The following is a 23,443-nucleotide window of genomic DNA, read 5'->3' on the forward strand; positions in this document are numbered from 1 at the left end:
TCTAAGCCTGTATTATCTTACAATCACACTGAGCTTTGTCAGTGAGAAGAACAGTCAATCGACAAGAGGAAAAGCCAAGCTAGCGCATAGTCATTTTTATAAGTGAGCACAAATAAAGCAGACGGCAGAAATGGTGAAAAATTAAATGCAATTCTTCAGAATGCCAGCATTGCCACTAATCCAAAATGTGAATAGTAATACAAATAAAGGAATTTTACATCCTGCTCTTTCTCCCATTTAAAACATGTCCCTTTAAGTTATAATGCATTCAGCAAACCCCCACATATTCAGAATTATTCTCTTTTTTCTCCCCATTTATTTTTACCTACATATGTTATATATCAGAATGCTGTCTAATTCACACATGCAAATAACTAAAATCATCTTGAAAGGATGAGGTTATAGAACAGAATGCAATTTAAGCTAAGAATGTCTTTGATTCAAAGAACTGCAACACCGGGGCACTGCAGTGGCTCCCAGCAACATCTCCCGGCTTTTAAGACACATTGAGACCATTTTTCCCAGGAGAAAAAGACCTACATCTCCCACTGGTTTCAACCTGGATGGTCAATCAATACACTCACGAGGCAGAGTTGGGTCTAATCCTTCTGACAAACTCTTTGGAGATTTGTCATTGGCTCAAAATGAAGAGGCTCAGGCCTTCAGGCATCAAATAACCAATTGTCGACGGTGGCCATATCAGGGACTACAGCTTACGGGAATAAAGTGCACGTATATTTAAAAAGAACCTGTTTTATTTTTTCACGCGTATATTTGCTGCTGTTGCTGAAAACAAGAAGAGACCTAGTTTACATTTCGCAACTAAAGTGGAATACAGAAATATTAGCATTGCACAACAGAAGGCTACAAAGCTTCTTACACGTTTTTAAACCATGAAGTGAGTGCAAATGCATGAAGAGCAGGACAATTTTTTTCAGGAGTTTTTCCCAGAAAAGGCAAAAAGCACAACTACTCATTTCTGACAAATAAGCAGCTTGCAGGTTCTTCACTCTACTGACACTTTAAAAATGCTCTAAGTTTTCAATTATTTATACTGTAGTTCAGCACCTAAAGCAGGAAAACATAAAACATCTGCATTCTGTGGCACAAGTAACCCTTACTGAAGTGCTTAGCCTATTTATACTAGCGTTTCACTTTGGAACAACTAGTTGGCAGGATACGCTGGCTTGAATTCTACCACATTCTGTAATGCACTATCATCCATTAACACTTTGACCAGCTAATAACGCTTCTCGTCACATACAGACATTATGAGAGAGAGTAAGTTTTTTCAGACATGTTCACCTCATTTAAGAGCAACCAGGGAATCAGAGGGTTGTATCTGCCCAAGGCATTGACATACCAACAGCTGGAGTGGGCTAAGATGTTACCATATGAGCACACTTCAGCTCAACAGTTTCATTCAAATCACTGAGGGTGGGTTTAAGTCAAACTTCTGGACTCTCTCTGAAGCAGCCGGGAGCACTCACTCCTTCTGGCCCACCAGCTCCACTGTGGGGGCAGTTGCTTTCAGCAGGGCAGCAAGGTAATGGTAAGATTTTAAACCACCCCAGTCATTTGCAAAGCAAACATGTATCAACAGCCTGCATCTCTCAGGTGCTCTGGAAATGTTCTCCAGTCTCAAGCTAAGATATGGAGGTAGGTCTAGAGCCAGAATCCACACAGAAATTAAACTGAAATCAAGCACCATGGTGACAGACAAAACAGAGACTTGCATAAAAACTTTTAAAATTCTGGACCAAGATCACTCTGTTCTTGTAAAACAGGTATAAAAATGGACTACCTACCAGCAACAAAAGACAAGCACATAGATAGGACAGATCTAGTTCAAACAGTCATTTCAGTCTCTCCTCTTTCTTTCCTTAAAGAGCCAACCTAGAGTATCCATACCATAGTAACTGTCTGCACAGTAATGTAATGCAAAGGTAATGCAAAGTTCCTCCACTCATGATTTACCCAAATGTTTTAACACTGTTCTGGAAGAGCTCGCTGTAAGAGGAGCTGTAGATCAAGTTTCATTCCAGTTAGCTACCTAATCAATGCAAATAGGACTAGGACTTAACACTGAACTCCAGGGAGATCGTAATAATCGCCCACAATTACTTATGAAAGCTAATCAATGACCAAGAGGCTTTATATGCCATTTATATACCTTAAATCAAACTCTTGAAATTAAACTTTGATTTCTAACACAATTAGATGTTGCAACACTAAGCGAAGCAATGTGTAAGCCAGAATTGCCTCAAAGGGAAGCTGCAAGGGCAACTGAGGATGAAGCCAGGAGAGCGTGAGCAGCACAGCCCCGAAACACGCCAGCCAGACAAGCTGCAAAACTGGAGTTCACCTGAGGCAATGGACATGGGACAGAATGGGAACAGGCATAAAAAACAGTGAAATATGTGCCTAACACTGTCTGTTCTGCCTGTCCCGTCAACAGTACAGGCAACCTCCCAGTGGTCAAATGAAAGATAGACACTGCAGTAGAAGGCAAGGTTCCCAGACCTGCATCTTAGCCATGGGAGGTAAAGGGAAAAAAGAGAGAAGGAGAAAATTCATTTCATAATTTCTTCTTTGCTTCTCTCTACGGGAAGGTCCGCAGAAAAACGAAAGTTTACCATTTCTGTCAAATTGATCACAGGGTAAATTATGATGGAAGATTAACCAATTCAGGCTTTCTGTCAAAATGTCATGTGTCCCACTGTAGCACCATTCTAGTATTACTATTATGTATTTACTTCTTTAATTTTTTAGTATCTGTATAACACAGTTGAATAAAATTGCAAGTGGTGATATCATAGTTCAAAAAAAGTTGGAAACGCACAATGGGCTATTCATTGTGCTATTTTTACTATTCTGAAGTCCATATCATGAACAATGTCTCATAAAAGTAGCAAGCAGGAGAAGCACTTGCAAACCATACAAGCTTGTTTACCCATGCATTTGTTTGCATTGATTCATTATGTTCCTTACATTGGGATTCCATTGGGATTCATACGAAGTCAAAGAGAAGGCACATGGGAGAAATTCTTGTTTCTTCTTCTGCTCGCCCATGTCCTAGCAGCTACCTAGGTGGTGAGGGTCATGCAACAAGCATGCAGACACCTCTAAATCTCTGTTCCTGAGAAATGGAGGTTGGGCAAAGAGCCCACACATACCAGTGGAGCACACTCCCTCTGCTGGCTTGGCTCAGTCTCGGTTTACCAGCCTCCACAGCAGGGTATAAAAACAGCAATTAAAATAGGTGAGCGCCTTTTTTTGATTTCTTTCTTTTTTCTTTCTTTCTTTTTTTTTTTTTTTTTAAAGACATTGCTTTTTCTTCCCTGCAGTCCTGAGATGATGTTACATTTTTGTGGGTCTAAGCAGTTATTCCAGAGAAGTTTGGCATGGTTCCTTATAGCATGCAGTTACAAAAGGAAACTAGTTTTTCCATGTCATGCAGTGGGATTATGGGCCCAGAAAGCTATTAGAATAAGTATGAATAATAATTAATAATAATAATAATATCATCTGCTTCACCTGTGAAACTCCTGCTATGACATAAAAAATACCTCTGTCTGCCCAGGCCTGAGCAAATTCTTCTTTGAGCTAAATTCTTTACAGGTGGTGAAGAGGAGGTTGGTTTGCACTGGTTGTTTTTGTGCAGAGCAAGGTTGATGTTTTGCTATTGCTGCCTTTGTCTTCATTTCACTGTTCTGCACTGAGATTTTTTTATGCTGTCTAGCAGGTTGCTTAAAAGCCTGGGCAAAATGTTCCTATGTCCATATGTTGAAATCAAAACAAACAGCATAGTCAAAACAAACACACACAATGTGAATATTTCACATTTCTAATATATGGCTCATCTATCATAAAAGAGAAAAGAGTGTGTTGCTATCTTATCACATCATTTGACAGGACCAAAATATTTAACTTTGGAAGTAAAACCTCAAACACCGAGAAATATGCATGGGCATCTTAATATCCCCCAAGACTTTTTTCCCAAGTTTAGGATGGAATCTCATAACTAGTTTATCTGAATGGTGTCAGGTACAGTAAAATGAATGAGCACTGCTACTTAGACATGTGAAAATATTTGGGTGTAACAGCCTAAGACAGTGAAACGGTGTGATGCTGGGTTCCAATCAACACTTTTTCTCAAGTAAAATGATCCCCATGAACATATTTGACTAAACATGTCAGCAGGGAACAAATGAAAATGATGGCAGGGAAAGATTAGATAATTGCACTGTGATTCATATTTAAGAGTGACTAATACTGAGAGAATTTTGCGAGTACTCAGAAACACCGATAAGAGGAAACCATACGAAAGGCACAGGGGTCCTTGATCAGGCTAAAACTTCTAGGAATGGACAGCTGACATGTAAATCTGAATCTAGTTACCAGGACCAAAAGTGCAGGCAAGATGAAACACATATTTGAAATGCTTGGTTTTGTGAGAGAAAACAGGGTATTAAGAGGGGTGAGGGGAAGAGTGTTACTAGATAGGGGAAGAAATTAGATGCTTCACAGAAGACAGAGACTATGTCACTTCTCCCCAGACTGGCAACTCTGTTTAAACATAACATAGGCCTGTCACACATTTATCATCATTAAAATGTTTATGGAGTACAAAAGTCTGGCACCACAGGCAATAGGGAAAAACTGTGCATCTGCAACTAAAAAAACTTATGTTTCTGATTATGTGATAGAAAAGGTCAGATGTGACATAAAAGGACTGCGTTCCAGAAATACAGGATATCCAATATATAATAACCATATATAGTAATACTTGCTGCTACTAATTCATTTAGTCTTCCTTGCCTTGACTGTGGTAGAAGTCCCTAATACAAGACTATTTATGTAAGGCAGACCATTTCTTTTGTTTAAATATTACTTTCTGCCTTACCGCACTGTTTCTGAGACACCATGTTATCTTTAAAACATGTAAGAAATTGAAGTCATGCCAGATTCTGTTGCTGTCCTAGAGCTAACCTTTTAATACCATGCTGTTAGTTCTATATGCAATACTAAAATGGTAGCAGTACCTCTTCCGCAAAGTTAGTTTTCTTGTCAAGCATTTCTCGTAATGTCTGAAGAATTTTAATGCAGAGCTTCTCTTCTTTCTCCATTAGCTTCTTTGTGTGATTAATCAACCTTAAAGTAAAATATTAAACCTTAAAGAGCATTGCACGTTGTCTCTAGGCCATATAACAGTTTCTTTATGCAAAAATTGTTCTTCATTATATTTTCCCTCAAAGAAAGAAAATAAAAGCAGATGAGAAAAATCAGAATTAAAAAGGAAATAGGACTTTCAAGGTGTTGAGTTTTGTGTTTCAATTTGTAGCTTACTGTCCATATAGAAGGCAGAATTCTACATCCATTTTTTATGGGGGCTTCCAGATTAAGATCCAAACTTGCCATTTCATCCTTTCTTTATTTAAAGTTAACCATACTCCTTATAATGTTCACCATGCATCTTGGAAACTTTAAAAGGCACAACCTTTACACCTTCCAACCTTGATTATGGTTATAATGTATTCATTATATAATTAGCAAATGGCACCCAGCCAAAAGGATTCCCAAAGCATTCCTAAAAACTTTACACTTAATTGTTCAGAAATGCAGATATCGGGATGAAGCATAACCATCCTTTACATTCACACAGCAACTTTATAGACTCTTTCAACTGTGAAAATAAGATACCTTTCTGCCTCCAACCAAGACTGTGAAGGGAGTTTGGGTTTTAGCCAGCTTATGCAAATACCAAAAGAGGACATGCTGCCTCTGTACAGACCAAGTCCTTGCACCGGTTCACCACACTGCTGGAAAAAAAAGTATTGCTTGTGAAAAACATTATTGGTGAAAACAAGAAGCAAGGAGGAGATCTGAAGGCCTTGGACAGGTTTGCTTCTTTCAGTACCAATCTTTGCTTATGGTGGCTAAAACAGTGTTCATTAATTTTGGCTTAGGATCAGCATACAGCAAAGGCACTGGGGTCACCAATTTGCACTGAATCCAAAAGATGGTATTATTAATAGTCCTAAATCACAAACAGTCACCAAAAAAACAGGGTTGGGAGGGACCACAGTGCATCATCTAGATCAGCCCTCTGTAACCTAACAGCATTGATTATATTTAAACCATGGCTAAACTAGTGCCCTGATGCCAGGCTGAGCTCAGTCCACATGTCATGCAGAAGTTTCCCATTGTCACGTTAACCAAATTCATGAGCTATGAGCCCAAAACAACGCAGCTCTCAAGCCAGCAATACTAACTATATTTTTAAATAGTAACATCTATATCTCAAGATTCATATATAGCTCTGCAAAGCATTCTTATGCAATGGAAGTTAATTAAATAAAACAGAAAACAGTGCTCATTGCATTACACAGGCCAAATCCAGCAGCCCTGGACTTGATTTGATGCCAACTTTGAACAGGAGTTTGCACAGAGGGGATGGGATGAGAGGAGCTCAAAATTTAGCTTCATTTTTCCAAATATATAAAGTGTATTGCTATAATGTTACCTCTGCAGAATATGCAAAAAGCCAAGGAATCAGGAGAGCTGCCAAACGTGTACATTTCCCCCAAGTTACCTCTGTTTAAATTACAGTTTCTCAAGGGCAAGGGAGGGCATCTCACTAGAGGACTAATAAAGCAAAATTGAAAGACTCTATTCCAATGCCCAAACTGCAAATAAAACATCTTATAATTCAAGCGCAGGAAGGTGTGCCAGTGAAATATATTTTAAAAAGAGCTGTTGGCTGTTTAAAATAAAAATCAAAAGATTTATTTGCTTTATCAAAAAATCTAGCACTGAACACCCCAACTCATTATGCATCCTTGAAAATTCTACCATGAAAAGTCTAAGCTTCTGCTGTCGATTTGGAGAAACTTAATAGCAAAAACAGCCCATTAAGAAAACATAAACAGGTTTAGCCTGCCTCAGTTTTAACAAGCTATTAACATTAAATTCCTAGGCAGACAGGGAAAGCAAACTTCTCTCTCTGTTCCTGTCCATACTCCTAAACTGCTGAGAAACATAAAACATCAAGCAAAAGACCTCAATTTAAGCTTTCAATATGAACTCAGACTCCTACATGCTTAAGCCACTGTTGAAAATCAGAGGTAAGTGCTGTTGAAAAATTTTACTCCTTGTCATCTTTTCCAAAGAAGTAAATAGGCCTCTGCTTGCACCACTTACTTGGACATGAAAGCACCACATCTTATTCTGGCATCGCTCCCCTCAGGAAAAAGCAGCTCTGGACTATGCAGCACATCAACCAGCACTGAGAATTCAGCCTGCATCATGGGAGTGAACTGCTGCTCCAAGGAGGACACTACATCCTGGGGAATAAAGCAGAACGTCAATTATAACTATCACCGGTCAAGAAGCCTTGAAGACTCTTGCTGCAGAGTTGCACAATACGGTGTGATGGGCTATTTGACCCACTTTTCATCAGCCAGCAGCAAGAGCCCTTGTTACCCAGTTGCTGGTGAATCAGCCTCATTCCTTCCTTCATGCCACTCCTCTAGCAGGGCAAATTGGGGAAGCTGTCCATTAGTATCTACCTGGCCCTTTTCCTTCAAATTTCTCTTCTGTTTAATGCCTGTGAACATTCAGCAACAGTCAGGATGGTGGTGTGCTGAAAAAAACACTGCTTGTCATAGTATGGCATTAGAGTATCACCTGAGATGTTGCTTCCTTGGTATTTAGGGCTCCTCTACTTGTCTGAGTCCTGCTGTTGTCTTAGTTCCTAAACTCCTCATGTCATTTAGCCAGCATATGCAGAAGGTGATCTCCTATCTTATAGATAATCTCCAGTGACACAAAATGACATAACGGCTCCTATAACCTCCACTACCTCATCTGCACACGACACAGACTCATGACCATGACAAAGAAGACAGGAGACCCTTCTCTGCAGATCACTTTAGGGAAAAGAACTTATTTCCTTCCTCTCCCTACTGACTTCTGTAGGGGCTAAATTTAGATTCTGGAGCAGAAGACTCTGCAGGTTGGCTTCTCTTTGAGTAGACACAAGAGGAGATCTGGGCCTTCTGCTCTTCCTACCTAAAAGTGCAAGATTCACTGTGATCCAGCACTAAAAGCACAATCAGTGTAGTACCTCTGGTGTTTTACACATCTGTCATGTATTAGATAAATGCACTGCTACAGCTAATGCCCAAGCCATGTGCTATTTTGTACCTGCAGTTTTTCTATGATATTCCTGTAATCCCAGGCAGGCCCACCAAGAGCTTCTTTGAAACGAGGTCCACTGCGGGCTGACATCCTCCACCCCATGGCTGCTCTCTGCACCATGTTAGAATGACTCTTCATGAACAAGGTGTTAACCTGGCTGTCCAAATCCACTGGAATTGCAATCCCACGGTTCTTTGCTTTAAGAGGCAGAAAAAAGAAGAAATTTACAATGGCAAAAAATTCAAAATTTCCTGCAAAACATGGCACAGGAAATCCTGTTACCCTTAAAGTTAAGAGAAGATTTCACTTCAACAGGTTTTAGGAACAAGAATCAAAACTCAAGCTGGTAGAAAACAGCTGAGATCTAAGTTAGAGAGCTGTACCACTTTTTATGAGCTGAGGATCATGTCCAGTATATGTTTTCATAGGTACAGATATGTTTCGTCTTTATAAACAGAATAATTTTTTTACCAAAAAAAAAAACAGATCAAGAGATATTAATAAGAGTAACAGAAAGAGTAAGTATTACTATTTTAACAGCTAGTTTTAATCTATTCAGGAGTAAAATCAAAAGCTCTTTTTTCTAATGGACATATATGTATTTAGCCAAGTGCTGTTTGTAGACTTTTCTGAGTATTTTGCTTATGAAGACCTTGAGGAACCAAGTGCATACAAATTAAATTTGAAAAGGACTCTGTCTCTTCTTCTCTTTCCATTTAGTTTCCTATACAGCCAAGATTTTTAAGTCATGGGGTTGCTGAATGCCACTACAATATAACTGATAGTTAATAAACAACTACAATTGGCAAATCCAGGTCAATAGTGTCATATTTTTCTTTAGAGTTGAGGAAGAAATGTAACAAAAGGAGAAAATATCAGAGAAAAAAAAAAAGGGAAAGGCTTGCACGTATTCTTACAGGGCACCCACTATTAAACTACTACCGCATACTGAACTCTGTTTTGAAAAGGAAGTTTGAAAGGCAATCCTAGAGGTAACTGCCCTTTCCTCTGTGAATATATTTGTATCAGCTGTATTGCTCCACTCCACTAGAGATCAGAATGGTATTCTTCTAAGGCTCAGCATAGGTTGTCTGAATTTCAACAAATAAATGAGAGATTGATGCAGCAATCTCTCTGTTTGAAAGATTAGGCACATTTAAGTGATTAGCTTCATATTCTAAATCATTTCACTTCATTTCCATGGCATAGCTTATGCTTAATAAACACTTAGAAGTAAAATGGAGAAACCTTTTTACATCACTTGTGTTTTTCTATCAAAAGCTGATAATGGCTACTTTTTCAGTGTTCCTTATTTGAGTTGGATTTTTAAAAAGGTATTCGCCTACATTAAGGAAGTTCTGCACAACATTTAATTTCTTTGAGGCATTTCCCAACCATTTTGCACTAACATGCATACTTTCCACAATAGTGCAAGCCATCAACCATATCCCACCCCACAAACACACTTCTTAAAACCTATGCAACTTTAAATCCTGAACCCATGAAGTCAACAGGTGCCCTTCCTCCCTAAACGGACAATGCACCAAACCCAACAAGAGCATGCACAAGCCCAGAGTCATGCATATCACTCTGATAAATGAGGGCTCCTGTGTTGCCAAGCAAGGCAGTCACGGATCCCAGGAAGAAACTTTCTCTTCTCCCAGATACTACACTGTAATGGCAACATTTAGTATAAATCCAAATTTTCCTGTGACACCTGAACCCACAATCTCACAGACTGCAGCAAGAGGGCTCTGCCACATGTGTCCTCACTCCTTTAACAGGTCCCACTCGTGCAGGGCCCCCTCCTGTCTTTACAATGGCAAAAACTTCAAAATCCTCTCCAAATCATGGTACATGAAGCCCTGATACCCTTGAAGTTAGGGGGAGAGTTCACTGGCTCAGCAGTGCCTGCAAGCAGGACCAGGGCACACACCTGCAGCTTAGGCAGCTTAACTGGGATGGAAGATAAGAGTTCTCATATTCTATTTCTGGCAGGCACTTTCTTTTAAACAGTTTGCCACAGGGAGTTAAAAAATGTTGCTCAGCTCAAGTTGGGAAGACACATTTCCCAACCGCCACATGCGAATCATCATCACCAGAAGTTTGGCAGTTTCCACACTGGCAATTGCCTTTTTCTTCCCCTTCCCTATTTGTTTTGAAGACAAGCTTCCTGATTATCATGAAGAAAATACTGTGTATGGCTGGCCATTATTTCTAATGACTGTTTTTCCATGTTACTTGACTGGGTTATTTTTCAAAATGCATTTGCCCTGTTGCTGCATACTTTATTACAGAAGTCCATTAAAGTTCTGCCAGTGTGGGTAGGGTGCTGTGGCCTATTAATTCAATTTATTGTGTCCTAAAGTCAATCACTAGAATGTTATCGGACAATGCTTACTTCTCAATTAAGTGGTATGTATGCAGAATCCTGATATATCCAGGAATAAATTTAGCAATGGGGAGCAGGCTGTTCAGAGGAAAACCCAGACTTCTGCAGTCCTATAGATGCCATTTGAAGTTAACAACTTCCATCAGTGTCTGAGTAGCAGCCAAGGACTATGACTGTTCAAAGAGTTGCAGCTAATTAAAACTATCACAAAGAAAACCAGAGGGAGGGAAAAAATACTCCTTTGTTTTGAACAGTTCTTATATGTATAATTCCATTTGTAATTAAGATTTGCATTGGTTGTCAAAGGGCACTGTTGAAGTCTAAGCTATAAACAAAGCCTTTGTCTTCTTATTTCTTTGCAGCTTGTAGAAAGTTTATCTTTCATTTGTTTCACATTTCATTATTTAAAACAACATGAAACATATTTTTACATTTTGGAAAGCTGATGAACAAATGTGAGCATAAATATTTATTTTTAATTTAGGTGTTGTAGGCTGCTTTCCTCTTCAAAATGTGTCAATCTCCCTTAAAGTATGAACATAAAATATTTAAAAGCATGTTTATTTTTGTTCCACTTAGAAATACTTTTGGATGAAGCTGAAACTTGTAAACTAGGGTTGGAGCTAGTAGACAAAGGAGCTAGGAGTGGCTAAAATCCTGTCCTTCATCTGACTATTGAACCTGGGAGAAAAGCACGCCACATGGCTCTTTGTAAACTGGTATGATAGATATCAAGCAGGATACTTAGCATGATGGACTAGAATACGTCTACAACTAAAGTGAAATTCTGCCTTTCAATGGAGTCACCGTGCTGGCTTCTTTACCATCTACACCCTAGCTAGCACACTCTGCACAGGGCTAATTACACCCTGAATACACTAAGCTGTTTTGCCAGTGTCAGAAGAAATGTGATTTGCTGGGAAATCCTCTGCATGACTAACTCTCAATCTGATGCTCACAATTATATCAGCAATAACTACAGTTGAGCCAAGACAAGCGAGCAAATGGCACGAGTGGAAATGGTAAGCACCACAGTGCCAAAAATTCAGCCAGGTCATGGTAAAATGTACAGCTCTGGTGCTGGATGGCTCTATGAGTATTCAATGCATCAGCATCTTTCCCCTCCTTCATTGTTTAAACTACTAAAGAGTCCTGAGAGATAGGACTCAAAATAAAAGGGAAGCATTAATGATTAGAAGCAAGAGGCTAAACTGAAGCTTCTGTCTACAAGCAGGCTGAGCTCCACTGAAGTACCAGGAGCACAGTCCAGCTGTTAACAGAAGGGCTGAGATGGGCTGACTAAGAACTAAGATGTATTTTGTAAAATTACCTTCACGTAGGTCTCTTCACAGAATCACAGAAATCGGAAGTAAAAGGGCCTATTTCAGGAATCCTTATTGAAGCACTGTCCTTTCACTGTACTGTCTACCCGAGTCTTAGGATCAATTTAATACTAAGGATTTCCAGGAAGCAGCTCTTGCCTGTAATTTGCCTTGGAAGATCATTCCTCAGACTGATATATCTTGCCATGAGGAAGTCTTCCATTCTCCTTGATATTCCTGCCTAAGTGCTCCCTGATTTTAAATTTCACTCCATTAGTTTTTCTAGTATTCATAAAACACTACAGTATTTAGTAGCTTTACAGTATTTAGTAGCTTTTGCACTACCCTAAGCAATCCCTGGTGCGGGTTTTCTGGGGGACACACACAGGGCTTTTATCCCTTAGCACTTACTTAGAGAGGCACATGCAATTTGGGTCACAAAAAACACAGCTGTACCTAGCTGTGCATCCTATTCTCTCCTTGCTGTTTACACCGCTCTGGTAGTTGCAGACATCTATATTACATTCTCCCACGCTTCCCAGTTGTCATTTAACGGAGAGATGCATATTTAGTTCAATTAATTTTGCTCCATAAATCAGTCCCTCCAGTTCCTTAATCATTTACTGACTGCTTAACAAATGCATTCGGATGGAGAGACACTGATGCTAGCAACAGCAAGACTTTTTAAGGGAAATAAAATCTTTGTGTAGACAAGACACAAACCTGCCAATCTTGTACCTTTCACTTGGATGTTTTTTTCCAACAAAAAATCTGTGCTAAAATATTTATCAGCCCGTAAAAAGATCATCATTGAATTTTTCTTGCAATTAGGGAAACACAAACAGTTAAAATAGAATAAAATATGTGTTTCATCTGAAATGTATTCTTCTTGCTGTCAAAAAAGTAACAACAGGATAATTATTTTATTTGAACTAAAAATTGAAAATGAAGGTCTAGCTTTTTATAAAATGGAAAAAAGATTAAAAAACTCAAGTGAGAATGGAAATAAAATATTTTAGGGGATGAAAAGATTGTTTTAGGAAAGGCCATTTATATGGACATTAAAACATGCACAATAATTCCAAAGAAGCAATAAAATATGGCCTAGATTTTAAGCTTAAGGTTTCCTATCTGTAATTCGTTACAGAAAAGGAGAGGTCTTTAGAGCACATACAAGCATGGTCAAGATGCATCACAGGACTTTTTTTCAGATTCTATAGACTCTGAAAGGGATAGCAATGAGCTGCAATTGGGAAATAAATACACAACTAGAAAGGATTTCACCAGTCCTTCAGACCATTTGCTCTCCATTACAGACAATCCATGGTCTTTAATCCCTCTTGAAAACGTATCAAGCTCTACTTAAAACCCAGCTACATTTTCTGTTACCCCGTTTCCTCTTGGCCTGTTGATCAAGGACATCCTCCCAAAGTTGGTTCTAAGCCTCTGATTTACAATCTAACTTTATCTAGGTTACTTACAACCTAAGTCAACATATACTCAGTTATTTTGAGGTCAGCACTGTCCTTTAGCTTAAATGTCTCCTCTTTTCCAGTGTTCTTATGTACTTTTAAAGAGCAAAAATACTTGCCTACAATATCCAGCCCTTATACTCTCCTCTTGCGACACTGTTCTCCATTCCCCTGATCATTACTGTGGTACCTCCTCTGTACCTGTTTCAGTTTTGAACTTATGAAATAGCATTCTCATAAAACTCACCTCCAACTCTGTAGGATGGAAACAAGGATTCTCCTTTTGCTTCTCCTGCACAGTATCCTAGAGTATAATCTGATAATGACTAGTGTAATTTGGCTTGCTAACAGATTTTTTAAAGGGTCTGCCAAAAGAAATAGTCTAACAAAATGCAGGTTCCTATCTGCCACTGTTTACTCATCTGGGAAATTCCAATTATTTCATTATTGGTGGTAACAGTGCAGTCATGCACATGCCACATAAAGCGTCCTTCGGATATACGCACAGTATCTGTGGGAAGGTGTAATTTGTAAAAACACAGGGGAGAAAGCTAATGGATACTACAGAGACAAGACTGTATTACAACTGGATTTATCTGGTTTGTAGCTCAATACACTGCGGTGCTTTGACCTTGCAACAGAAGAGAAACCTGATGCTCAAGAGTGAAGAATAATAATCACTACTTAATAAGGGGCAAAGTCAGTTAGTTTTTTGCCACAGACCCTGGAAGATCTTCAACCCTGGAAGGAAAACCTTGCTCCCGTACCATTTAAGAAATACTGGTTTTGCCACAGAGCTCAGAGAAAACTAGACTGGGCCATATCACCGAGCCAGACTATTCACTAACCTAAACATTTTCTTTAAGCTTGGTTCTGATAAAACATTAAACAGAGGTGGATGGTTATCAATCCAACCATTTACTTGTGAGGACAGGTGACATTCACCTGTGTCACCATATGGAAAGACAATAGATTGTTTAAAATGCAAAGTTCAAGACTGGTCTCCAGCCTTTCCAGTCTTGCTAAGATTGTAAAATACAGGAACCTGAAATCCATTAGTAATAAATTAATTTGAAACATTCAACTGTTACTCTTCTTAGTTCCTCTGTTTTCTCAGAGTTCAAGGATCTTTTAGACATTTTTCATTTGTAGCTATTGTGCTAATGAGATGGAAGCTATTTTGATCATAAATTTTTCGACTGTATTTTTAAGAAAAAGTTGAGTGCTATGTAATAATATAGAAAAAGCAGAAGTGATTTATGTTAGTATAACATATTAATCCTTGTTACTGTGATAATTTGCTACAGAAATTCATATGAACTAGACTTGGATGAATATACATGCACTATTTTGTAAGTATTTCTTTTTATGCCAGTGTAACCAAATGTTTACTGAGCAACAAAAATTGATGCATGTTGGTATTTTTGTGTTCCAAATCCCTTGGAGCCACAGAAGGGTCTGCTAAAAAAGGCAAGCAAGCCCCTGTACTTCTCACTGAAGTGGAGGCAGACAACTCTGCCTAGAGACAAAGCAGTAAGTGAAGCTTGAAAAGCTTATGAAGTTTCTCCCCAGTGGTCAAGTGGAGTTGAAGTACCAGGATTATAAGAAATTAGCTTCTGCAACACATCCTTTTGTTGACCTGGAAGATAATGCACATTCTTACATTGCTCATAAGAAGACAGATGTAATGATCTTAAGCTCTTGAGGCAATACTTACACCCACCTGCCAGCAACGTTACTAGTAAGCACTGAGCAGAATGTACATTGCTTAAACTTGCTCTGAAATGGGTCTTTTAAAAGTGCATTATTATATGGATCTTTGATATCTTGGGAAATCTGTGTATGATCTTTCTTCCTGCTGAGATTCATTTCTAAATCCAGGGCTACCACAAAAAAAAAAAAAGATCATGTTTGTTCTTTCAACTCCACACTACATTTATTTTCCATCAAAAGTCTTTGGTCCCTGCTGTAAATCTGTCCAATACTCTGTCTCTCTGATATAGGCAAAATCTTTCTAGAGTTTTTCTTTTTTTTTTAAACCCTGCTGTGAAACATGAAGGCCCTAACATTAAAGCTGTCAGACTCTCAAGGAAAAAAAAAATATATCAGAAGAGGGCTCACAGATGCCTAGCCAAAATCCAAACCTAGTCCATATTCACAGCCAGAAAGAGAGGCAGAAAAAAAGGCTGGCCTATTTGTATTATGGAAGAAATCTTTGCCTTCTCAAAGAGCGCCATTTTGTGCTGGTGCAACGCCCAATAGAGAAGGGCACCTGGTACACGCCATAATTACGAGGGCCCTGATTTTAAAAGCGCTCAGTACCCCCAACCGGGGCAGTTTTTCCAAAGCTTTCAGCAGGGCAGAACAGGCCTTCTCAATTAGCCTAGGCAAGCCAGGTTTGGCACCATGCCTAAAAATACTGAATAGCACGTTAGGTTAAAATCTCAGCTAGCCAGCTCAACTTTTGTTCAGGGATGTTTGTGAAAAACTCCATTTTCCACCCCTTTTCTAACTGTCTTCCTCTTCTGGCAACTCCTCCTCAACAGTTCTCCTCCTTTCCCCAAAAAATAATAGGTGGTAATTTGCTAATATAATATAACTCCACCAGGCTCGATACCGACAGTAGTAATGAATCCTTAACAGTTACTGTGATATACACAAGGAAATGGGCAGTTCGTACGCCAGACCAGGGACCATTTTCAGGGACCAGCTCTGAGGCTGTCAGGCTCAGGGCACCCGGAGGTGACACACCGCGGGTGGCACAAGAGCCCCCGAGGAGGGCAGCGGGGCCAAAGCTGCCCTTCACTGGCAGCTCAGCCCTACCCCGCCGCACCAGAGAGGGCCCAAGTCACGGTCATCCCTGGGTGGGAAGCCAGAGGAGCAAGAAGGCTGGACCCACAGGACAGCACAAGAGGATATTTAAAACTAAAAATAAAAAAAAATTGTAAAACATCCCAGAAATACATAAAACAGGAAAAATATTAAACGAAAGAGAAGACCACAGCGGAGATGAAAGTCACCAAATTTGGGACAAACCCACCTATCTGAAGGAAACTCGCCACGCCAGCTATGCCGCGCAGCCGGGCTTCCCCCCCGCGTCCCTGGGACGTGGGCCGCACGGACCATTTCCTACCGCAGCAAGGCAGCCCTGCGGGCGCTGCCAGGCCCGGCGGGGGAGCTGGGTCTCTGAACCTGTGAAGGCGACCCAGGCTTTCTCCACCCCACTTCTTGGCTGCCTTGCCACTGCGCTCCGGTGACCCTTAAATACCCTCATCTCTGTAAGGTAGCACAAAGGCCTCTGTGAGCCGGAATTTGCCCTCAGGTGCAGCCCTGCCCCAGCGAAGGCGCAGAGCTGTCTAGAGACACGCGCACGGCATACCCCATCTCAGAAATACTCTCGCCTGCCCTCCTTTTCCCCTCTTCCTTAGCCTCCCGAAGGAGGTAGTTGCTGAGAAGGCTTTCCCGAACTGCCAGAGGGGAGCAGAGAAGTAAGGGGAAGAAGGATGGGTAGGACTAGAGCGCTGTTTGAAACTGTAGCAGCTGTAGCTTAAAGGAAAGAAAATGCCCTCAGCTTTCAAAGTCCTCTTGCCAGATGGATCCGTAATTAAATCATTTGCCCAACAAATAAAACAACTGAGGGTTGCAAAGTTTTCAGGTAACTGCCATTCTCATTCACGCAAAAAGTTGATGAGATGTTTTGGCTAAAATGTTAAAGGGTACCCCTGTAAAGCCATTCCAAAGTTTAAATTTAGAGTTGATTGTTAGAATGCCACCAGATGGTTAAGGGACACACTCCTATTGTTTTATCATTATTTATTAAAACTTTTTGAAAACTGTATCAACTATAGCACCTAGCAAGTTTCTGCACACCTCTGACTGCCTCTTCCCAGTTTTGATTCACACTGAGCAGAGTCTTATTCTATAAGCAATCAAAATGACTCACTTTTAGAAACTATATTGAATAATCTTTTTTTTTCTGTCACGGCAGAAGACTTTAAAATTGTATTTGCAGAAATGTAATCTTCAGAATGAACTTTTGACGGTCTTAGCTACATAATGGTGAAGAATCTTTTTTATTTTAGGATTAAATCATTCCTGAAGTATAGTTTTAAGGTCTTCTCCTTTAACTTGGTCTTTGAATGTATTTGAAAGCATGTAACTTACTAGCTGGCCTAGGAACCAAATATGAGTGTGGTTTTGGTGCCAGTGCATGACAGTATGCACCTGACAGGGCTGAGTGTGCACCAGCAGTAAATGAGCAGGCCTGATCTCTTCTTCCTTAAGCAGGAGGGTGAAAGCAGGGAAGCTATGGGGTGGCACAGTTCTGGTTTCCTCCCCACCAGTCCACCGAAGGGACAAAACCTGAACAAGTCCAGGGCCCTGGCTGGAAATAATGAGCACCTCTCCCAGGAACCAAAGGGAAGAAGGATGGGTGCTCTCTGCTGCACAGTCCCTATGCACTACATTTCTCACACATGATGAGAAGCTTATGTCATGTTTTACTATCTTATCTTGCTTGAGGTAAAGTCCAACCATCACTCAGCTTGGCAAACCCACCCCTCTGGCCTACGGGTTCACCTGAACGGCCCTATTTGATGGGACAGATTTGAACAAGTTATAAAAGGAGAAACAATTTAGCCTCAGAAAGTGGGATTTCTTAAATTACCAGTGTCACAATTGCATGATGCTACAGTCAAAGAAACAACCATTTGACCTCAAATAAGTCTGATCTTAAAACACAGAGAATAATAATTAAAGTAAAACCTGGCACCTACCTACTTCAGCCAAAGTTTTGATACATGACTCCACTGAGGCTTTCTGTGTCGGGTTTGGCCAGGTACAGTTGTAAATTCTAAAAGCAGACTGCAGCAGCTGAATAAAAACAGGCTGATGTGTCTAAAAGCAAAAAGATAAACATGGAATTTTATGCCTTAGAATCTTCTCACAACTGCCCTAGGGTTTGACACAACATAAAATACATGCGTATGGTTTGTTTTTTTTTTTTTTTTTGTTTTTTTTTTTTTTTTACCTTGTGTACTCAAGCTAAAGCTCAGTTAAATTCTCTTTGCTCTTCAGGACAGGAAGGAAAACAAATCAATTCTGCACCCTTAAAAATGCCAAATCATGCAATTTTTCCTCAGCTAAGATCACTACCAATGTCAAGCAAACACAGTACAATGCAGAAGGACTGAGGAGTCTTCCTGCTTCTCAGATCCATGTCCCTTTTGTCATAGGACACAACTTTTTCTCATTAAAGTACAAATAAAGACCTTGATTCTGCAAAGATATCCCCTCCACTGAGTTCACAACAGCCAGGTAAATCCAACCATACTGAGCTGCCTGATGGTTCAGAGTCGTAAGAGGTAAAAATTAAGAGTAAGTGTTTTAAAGAGGAATTAAGCTGCTAGCCAGTGGCATAAGAGGAGACAGAGAAATTAAAGGAGGATATAAAGACACAGCATTCCTACCTGGCTAGAAGAAGGTATCTCATTAATGGTCTGAACTACGTATTTGTCTGTCTCCTTTTTTCTTACCTGGAGGCTGGTGCTGTTATCTGAAAACGGAGAATTGAAGAAGCCACTCACAATGTTCATTACTGGCTCAGTGACATATTTCTCCAGAGACGTGTCTGCATGTTTCCGATCTGTGGTTGTGTTACAAACCTACAGGGAAGAAAGGGGAAAAAATGAGATCTATCTTTTTTAAATAAGCAAGATATACTACTTTGTATTTATTATAACACATGTAATGGTATCTGTTTTTAGTATGAAAAAGAATGTTTTTTACACAAAAACTTTCAGAGATAACTGTCTTAGAGTTCATGCTGTATTTCTGATAACTTATCTTTCATCTTGGAGATCCACATTGTCTTTCGAACCCCCCTTCTCTCCTGAACTAGGTCTTGGTTGTCTATTCTACCCACGCCATCAAAAAGATCCCCCTAAATCAGCACACTGCATGCCACTTACACATTTAGACAGATTCAAGAAGAAAATGGACCTTTCCTCCCATTGTGAAGCTAGGTTGGAAGAGGCTTTGGAGACAGATGAGACATAAACACATTAGGTTAGAAAGATTTCATGTAATGTTTAACTTCTCTCTACAATCAATCACCACAAATGGGTGGTGAAGGTGAAGCTCATTTGCAGAAAAAATGTTAAAAGAAAAAGGAAAGAGAGGAAACAGCAGAGTCAATACCAACAGCCTCTGGGACTGACACTGTAAACTGTAAAACAGACAGCATTACTTAGGAAAGCCACATGGGGAACATACAAAAGACAAGTTAAAAAGAATGAAAGAAGAGAATGGAAAAACTCTGGAGCACAGAAAGATGACTAAATGATGGGAGGATATGGGAAGAATCATACAAATGATTCCTGAAGATACCTTTCGGTACAACACTAAAAAATTGTTCCTGCATAAAGAAAGGAGACGCTTAAAGAAAGGAGAAAAACTGCTGGGCTGGCATGCATGTTTCAGTATTTCTTCCCCCCCAACATTTGAGAACATTTATACATTTTGACTTTGCATATGTCAGCAAAAACAGTACTAAAAAGAGTACAAGCCCAAGAAAACAAAGGGTAGGTTCAGTATTTGATCAGTGTCTACACAGACCCAATCATGTTGAGAAAGACAAGACTGGACAGATAAGGCATATGGACTATACTCATACTAACTCTTCAACAGCCTTTAAATAAACAGTTTTAATAGTGTTTAAAAAATTAAAGGCAAAGTTGCTCTCTCTTTCACCTATGCAAGCAACATACTACTGTAATGCTTTAGGAAATCTATGCCAGAACAGAATTTATTTTATTTATAGACTTCTGGGATAGCTTTCAAGTTGGTATCTGAGCATTTAAACACACAATCATGAATCTGCGTGGCCCGTATTTATCATGACATCATGTTGCAGATGAGGAACCGAAGCCCAGAGAAGCTGGATGAATTGCTTAAGGTCACAGAGAAGAGCTGGTGACAGAACCAGAAGGATAATCCACAGCACCTGAATCTCACACAGGGCCAACACGCTCTCTAATTACAAAGTGCCATAGTGACACAGGGACACTACAAGACAGCAGTTCAGACAGTTTTACCAGAAGTGTTTTAAAGAAGGTACTGAGGTGACATCCAAAAGCACCAGTGTTCAGTGGGCGATATAGCTCACTGGAATACGAAAGCATTTTGAGGAGCGTATGACATATTGTCATCTGGTGGGGAGGGGAATAACCAAAGATTAGCTTGAGACCTACAGGAACAAGGCACCTTGAGGACGCTTGCTTGTCTGTTTTTCTAAAATGTGTTAAGTAAGCAAGTCACGGGCCCTGTGCAGTGCTTTTTCTTTTTCCTTTTTTTTTGTTTTTTTAATCATCGCAGGAAAAGAAGAGTTTATTTGGAAAGAGAAGTAACAGTGGCTAAACTGAAATAGTAAATCCTTCAGTTTGGGGAGAAGTATGACTCTTCTCCCCCCACAGTCTTCACGGAGGTAAAAATGAAGATTCAGTTAATAATCAAAACTTTCTTTAAAAAAAGATTATAGGACTAAAAACCTCTTGATGTTCTTCTGCTATTAATTAATCTGCATGCCAATTTTGGCTGGAACCAGTAGCTCTGAGGCTCAATGTTTGTGATCCCAACGGGAAGACAGGGAGCTGTGCGGTGCTGGCACGGTGAATTTAGAAATCACCAAATCTAAATTCCAAAATGCTTTCAAGGTTTCCCCTTCACTTGTTTAAACAGCAGAGCCATATGATGGGATTCCACTCTCCTCAAACATAGGTCTGAAAAATTCCCATCACAGAAAAAGAATTTGGAAATCCTCTCATTTGTTTTTCTCCCTCTACCCTTTGGGCACTGAAAGATGTTTTCTTGTGGAAATAAAAACCTGAAATGCATGAAATGGAGATGAGGATTGAGAAAGCAGTGTTTAAAAACCTCTTAAGAGGCTTTAATACCAAAACTCACATGAATAACGCTTCAAAAATTCTGCCAAGAAAGCCAGGATGACTTTACAGCTGTCAGATCCTGGCTCTTTCTTTAATCCTTCGGAGAGTACAGCTGCTGACTTCCAGAGCTGGCCACACACAGGAAAGGGAAGCGTTTGCCTGAGCAGCACATGCTTTGCTTAGTGCAACCCTCTCTCTAAGCAATGCATGGGGGAAAGCAGGTTGGCAGAAACTGTAGAAAAATGCTGCCTTTGAAAGTGCAACTGCATTGGGTAAACTGAATTTATATGTGAATTTGCCTGGTGCCTGTTTTGCAATCGACCACACTGCTGAAAGCAGAAGGCAGTTGAGGACTAAGTAACTCTTCCTTGGGTCTAGAAACAGATAAAATATTTGGTAACTTTAAACAAAACAAAACAAAACAAAACAAAACAAAAAAAAGGAGGAGGAATCCAACCTGAGGATAACACTGTCCATCTTTCACCTTAGCACTCACTAATAACACACTCCAACTCAAAGCTTGCAAACCTACCCACTGACAGGCAGTTCTGGCAGCTAAAAGGAAAGCATTTCCCCCTCCCCCATGCAAAAGCATCTCTCTTAGCTCCCTGCAACACCCAGGATCAAAGGGCTCTTTTTCTAAATGCTTTGAAAGCTATTGTAACATCTTTCATGAAGCTGACAGCATTCTAACTGTCCTGATAGCTACATAACGCTGATGTATTTATAACACATGAGCTCTGCCTGTGTCCCAGAAGACCAAATCCAAACAAATACACTCAATAATCTGGAAGATAGGGCTACCCACAGGCCCTGGCTGAAGAGCAGAACAGGCCAGAACACTCCTGACATGCTCCTTCAGTTCTTTTAGCTGCTAACCATGAAATGAAATGAAAAGGACTAATTAGCCTTTACCCTGAGTACTTCGCAGGAGAGCAAAATAAAACAGCATTTTGCAATTCTTACTTAGTGAAAAGAGAACACACACACAAGAAAAACAGAATTCATAATACACTCGCTATTCACCTCTGAAGACCTAGAGTCTAATTTCTTTTATTAGAAGGCAATGTGAAAACAAGCTCAGTAGTCGCTAGCATCAGGCTAACTCTACGTCATTTGGCACGGGGCTATATGCCTGGGGAACTGCGCTAAGGGAAGCCTCCAGGCCGGTGAAGCCGAACTGTGGGCAGAATCCTCTTTCTACATATGTCTGCTTCTGTCTGAAAGGCAATGAAAATTGGTCACGTTACACGGTTAATACACAGGAAGGTCTGTGTAGAGGGGCCAGTGCCAGGACATGTGAGGCAAGGGCAGCTCAGGAAGGGAATTAAACAGAGAAATGAACAGGCCCCAGTGCCTATAGTACAGCACAAATCTCTGCACTCATTCTTCTTTTGGCCATAAATCATGGTAACTATAGGGGTATGGTACTTTCTCCCGAAAGGTTTCAAAGAAACTGTTCTGTGGCACACTATTACTTTGGTGTAAATGCCCACTGCGGGACTGATTTGAGATTCTTTCACCTTTTTTTCCCTTAATTTCAACAAAACAAACAATGGAAGGAGTGAGAATTTAAGGATTAAAAGAAGTAATGGACCACAGACTGGGCAGAGCCAGGCACGCACTACCACCATGCTCTATAACACCTCCAGAACACTGGCCAGCAACAACAGGGTTTGGGCCACCAGCCCTAAAAATCTGTGCTTCTACTTTTCGAGCAGAAAAAGCAACTCCATTAGTTGGTGATTAATAGTAGGCTCTTCTGAGAAATACTACCTGCTAAAAAAGGGATATGCAATGTAAGCTGTAATCGTTATGTCACACTGCTTTCCCCTCATGGTTCTGCTACTTGTATTTTATCCTCCCTGAAGTTATAAGATTTCCCTGTTTTTCTGCCTCCCAAGTACTGGTGAACAGAAGTTTAATTTGACTTACAACTTGAAACTTAATTCAACAGTAATGACACCAAGAAGTCTATATAAGAACTAGTATCCTGAAAGAGCATGGCTCTACACCTGCTTTCTGTGTCAGCAGTGAGAATGCAATGACAGTAGAATAAGGAACAAAAACAGGACAAGTAAGATTAGAGTAGGACCATGAGCTGAAGAATTT

At 40.0% G+C, this 23,443-nt stretch overlaps 1 protein-coding gene across 5 annotated transcripts in view; it reads right to left on the bottom strand.

The window, feature by feature from the left end:
* ITPR2 (inositol 1,4,5-trisphosphate receptor type 2) overlaps positions 1–23,443 on the bottom strand; it is a 272,287-nt gene that overhangs the window by 115,297 nt on the left and 133,547 nt on the right. For all 5 annotated transcript variants that reach the window (XM_026114016.2, XM_026114015.2, XM_026114018.2 and 2 more), the window contains 5 exons: positions 18,923–19,051; positions 18,164–18,284; positions 8,209–8,399; positions 7,204–7,346; positions 5,046–5,154 (listed from right to left, as the gene is read on the bottom strand). In XM_026114016.2, coding sequence (XP_025969801.2) covers positions 5,046–5,154; positions 7,204–7,346; positions 8,209–8,399; positions 18,164–18,284; positions 18,923–19,051 — 693 coding nt within the window. The remainder of the gene's footprint in view (positions 1–5,045; positions 5,155–7,203; positions 7,347–8,208; positions 8,400–18,163; positions 18,285–18,922; positions 19,052–23,443) is intronic.

Source organism: Dromaius novaehollandiae, chromosome 1 (genome assembly GCF_036370855.1).
Source record: "Dromaius novaehollandiae isolate bDroNov1 chromosome 1, bDroNov1.hap1, whole genome shotgun sequence".
NCBI lineage: Eukaryota > Metazoa > Chordata > Aves > Casuariiformes > Dromaiidae > Dromaius > Dromaius novaehollandiae.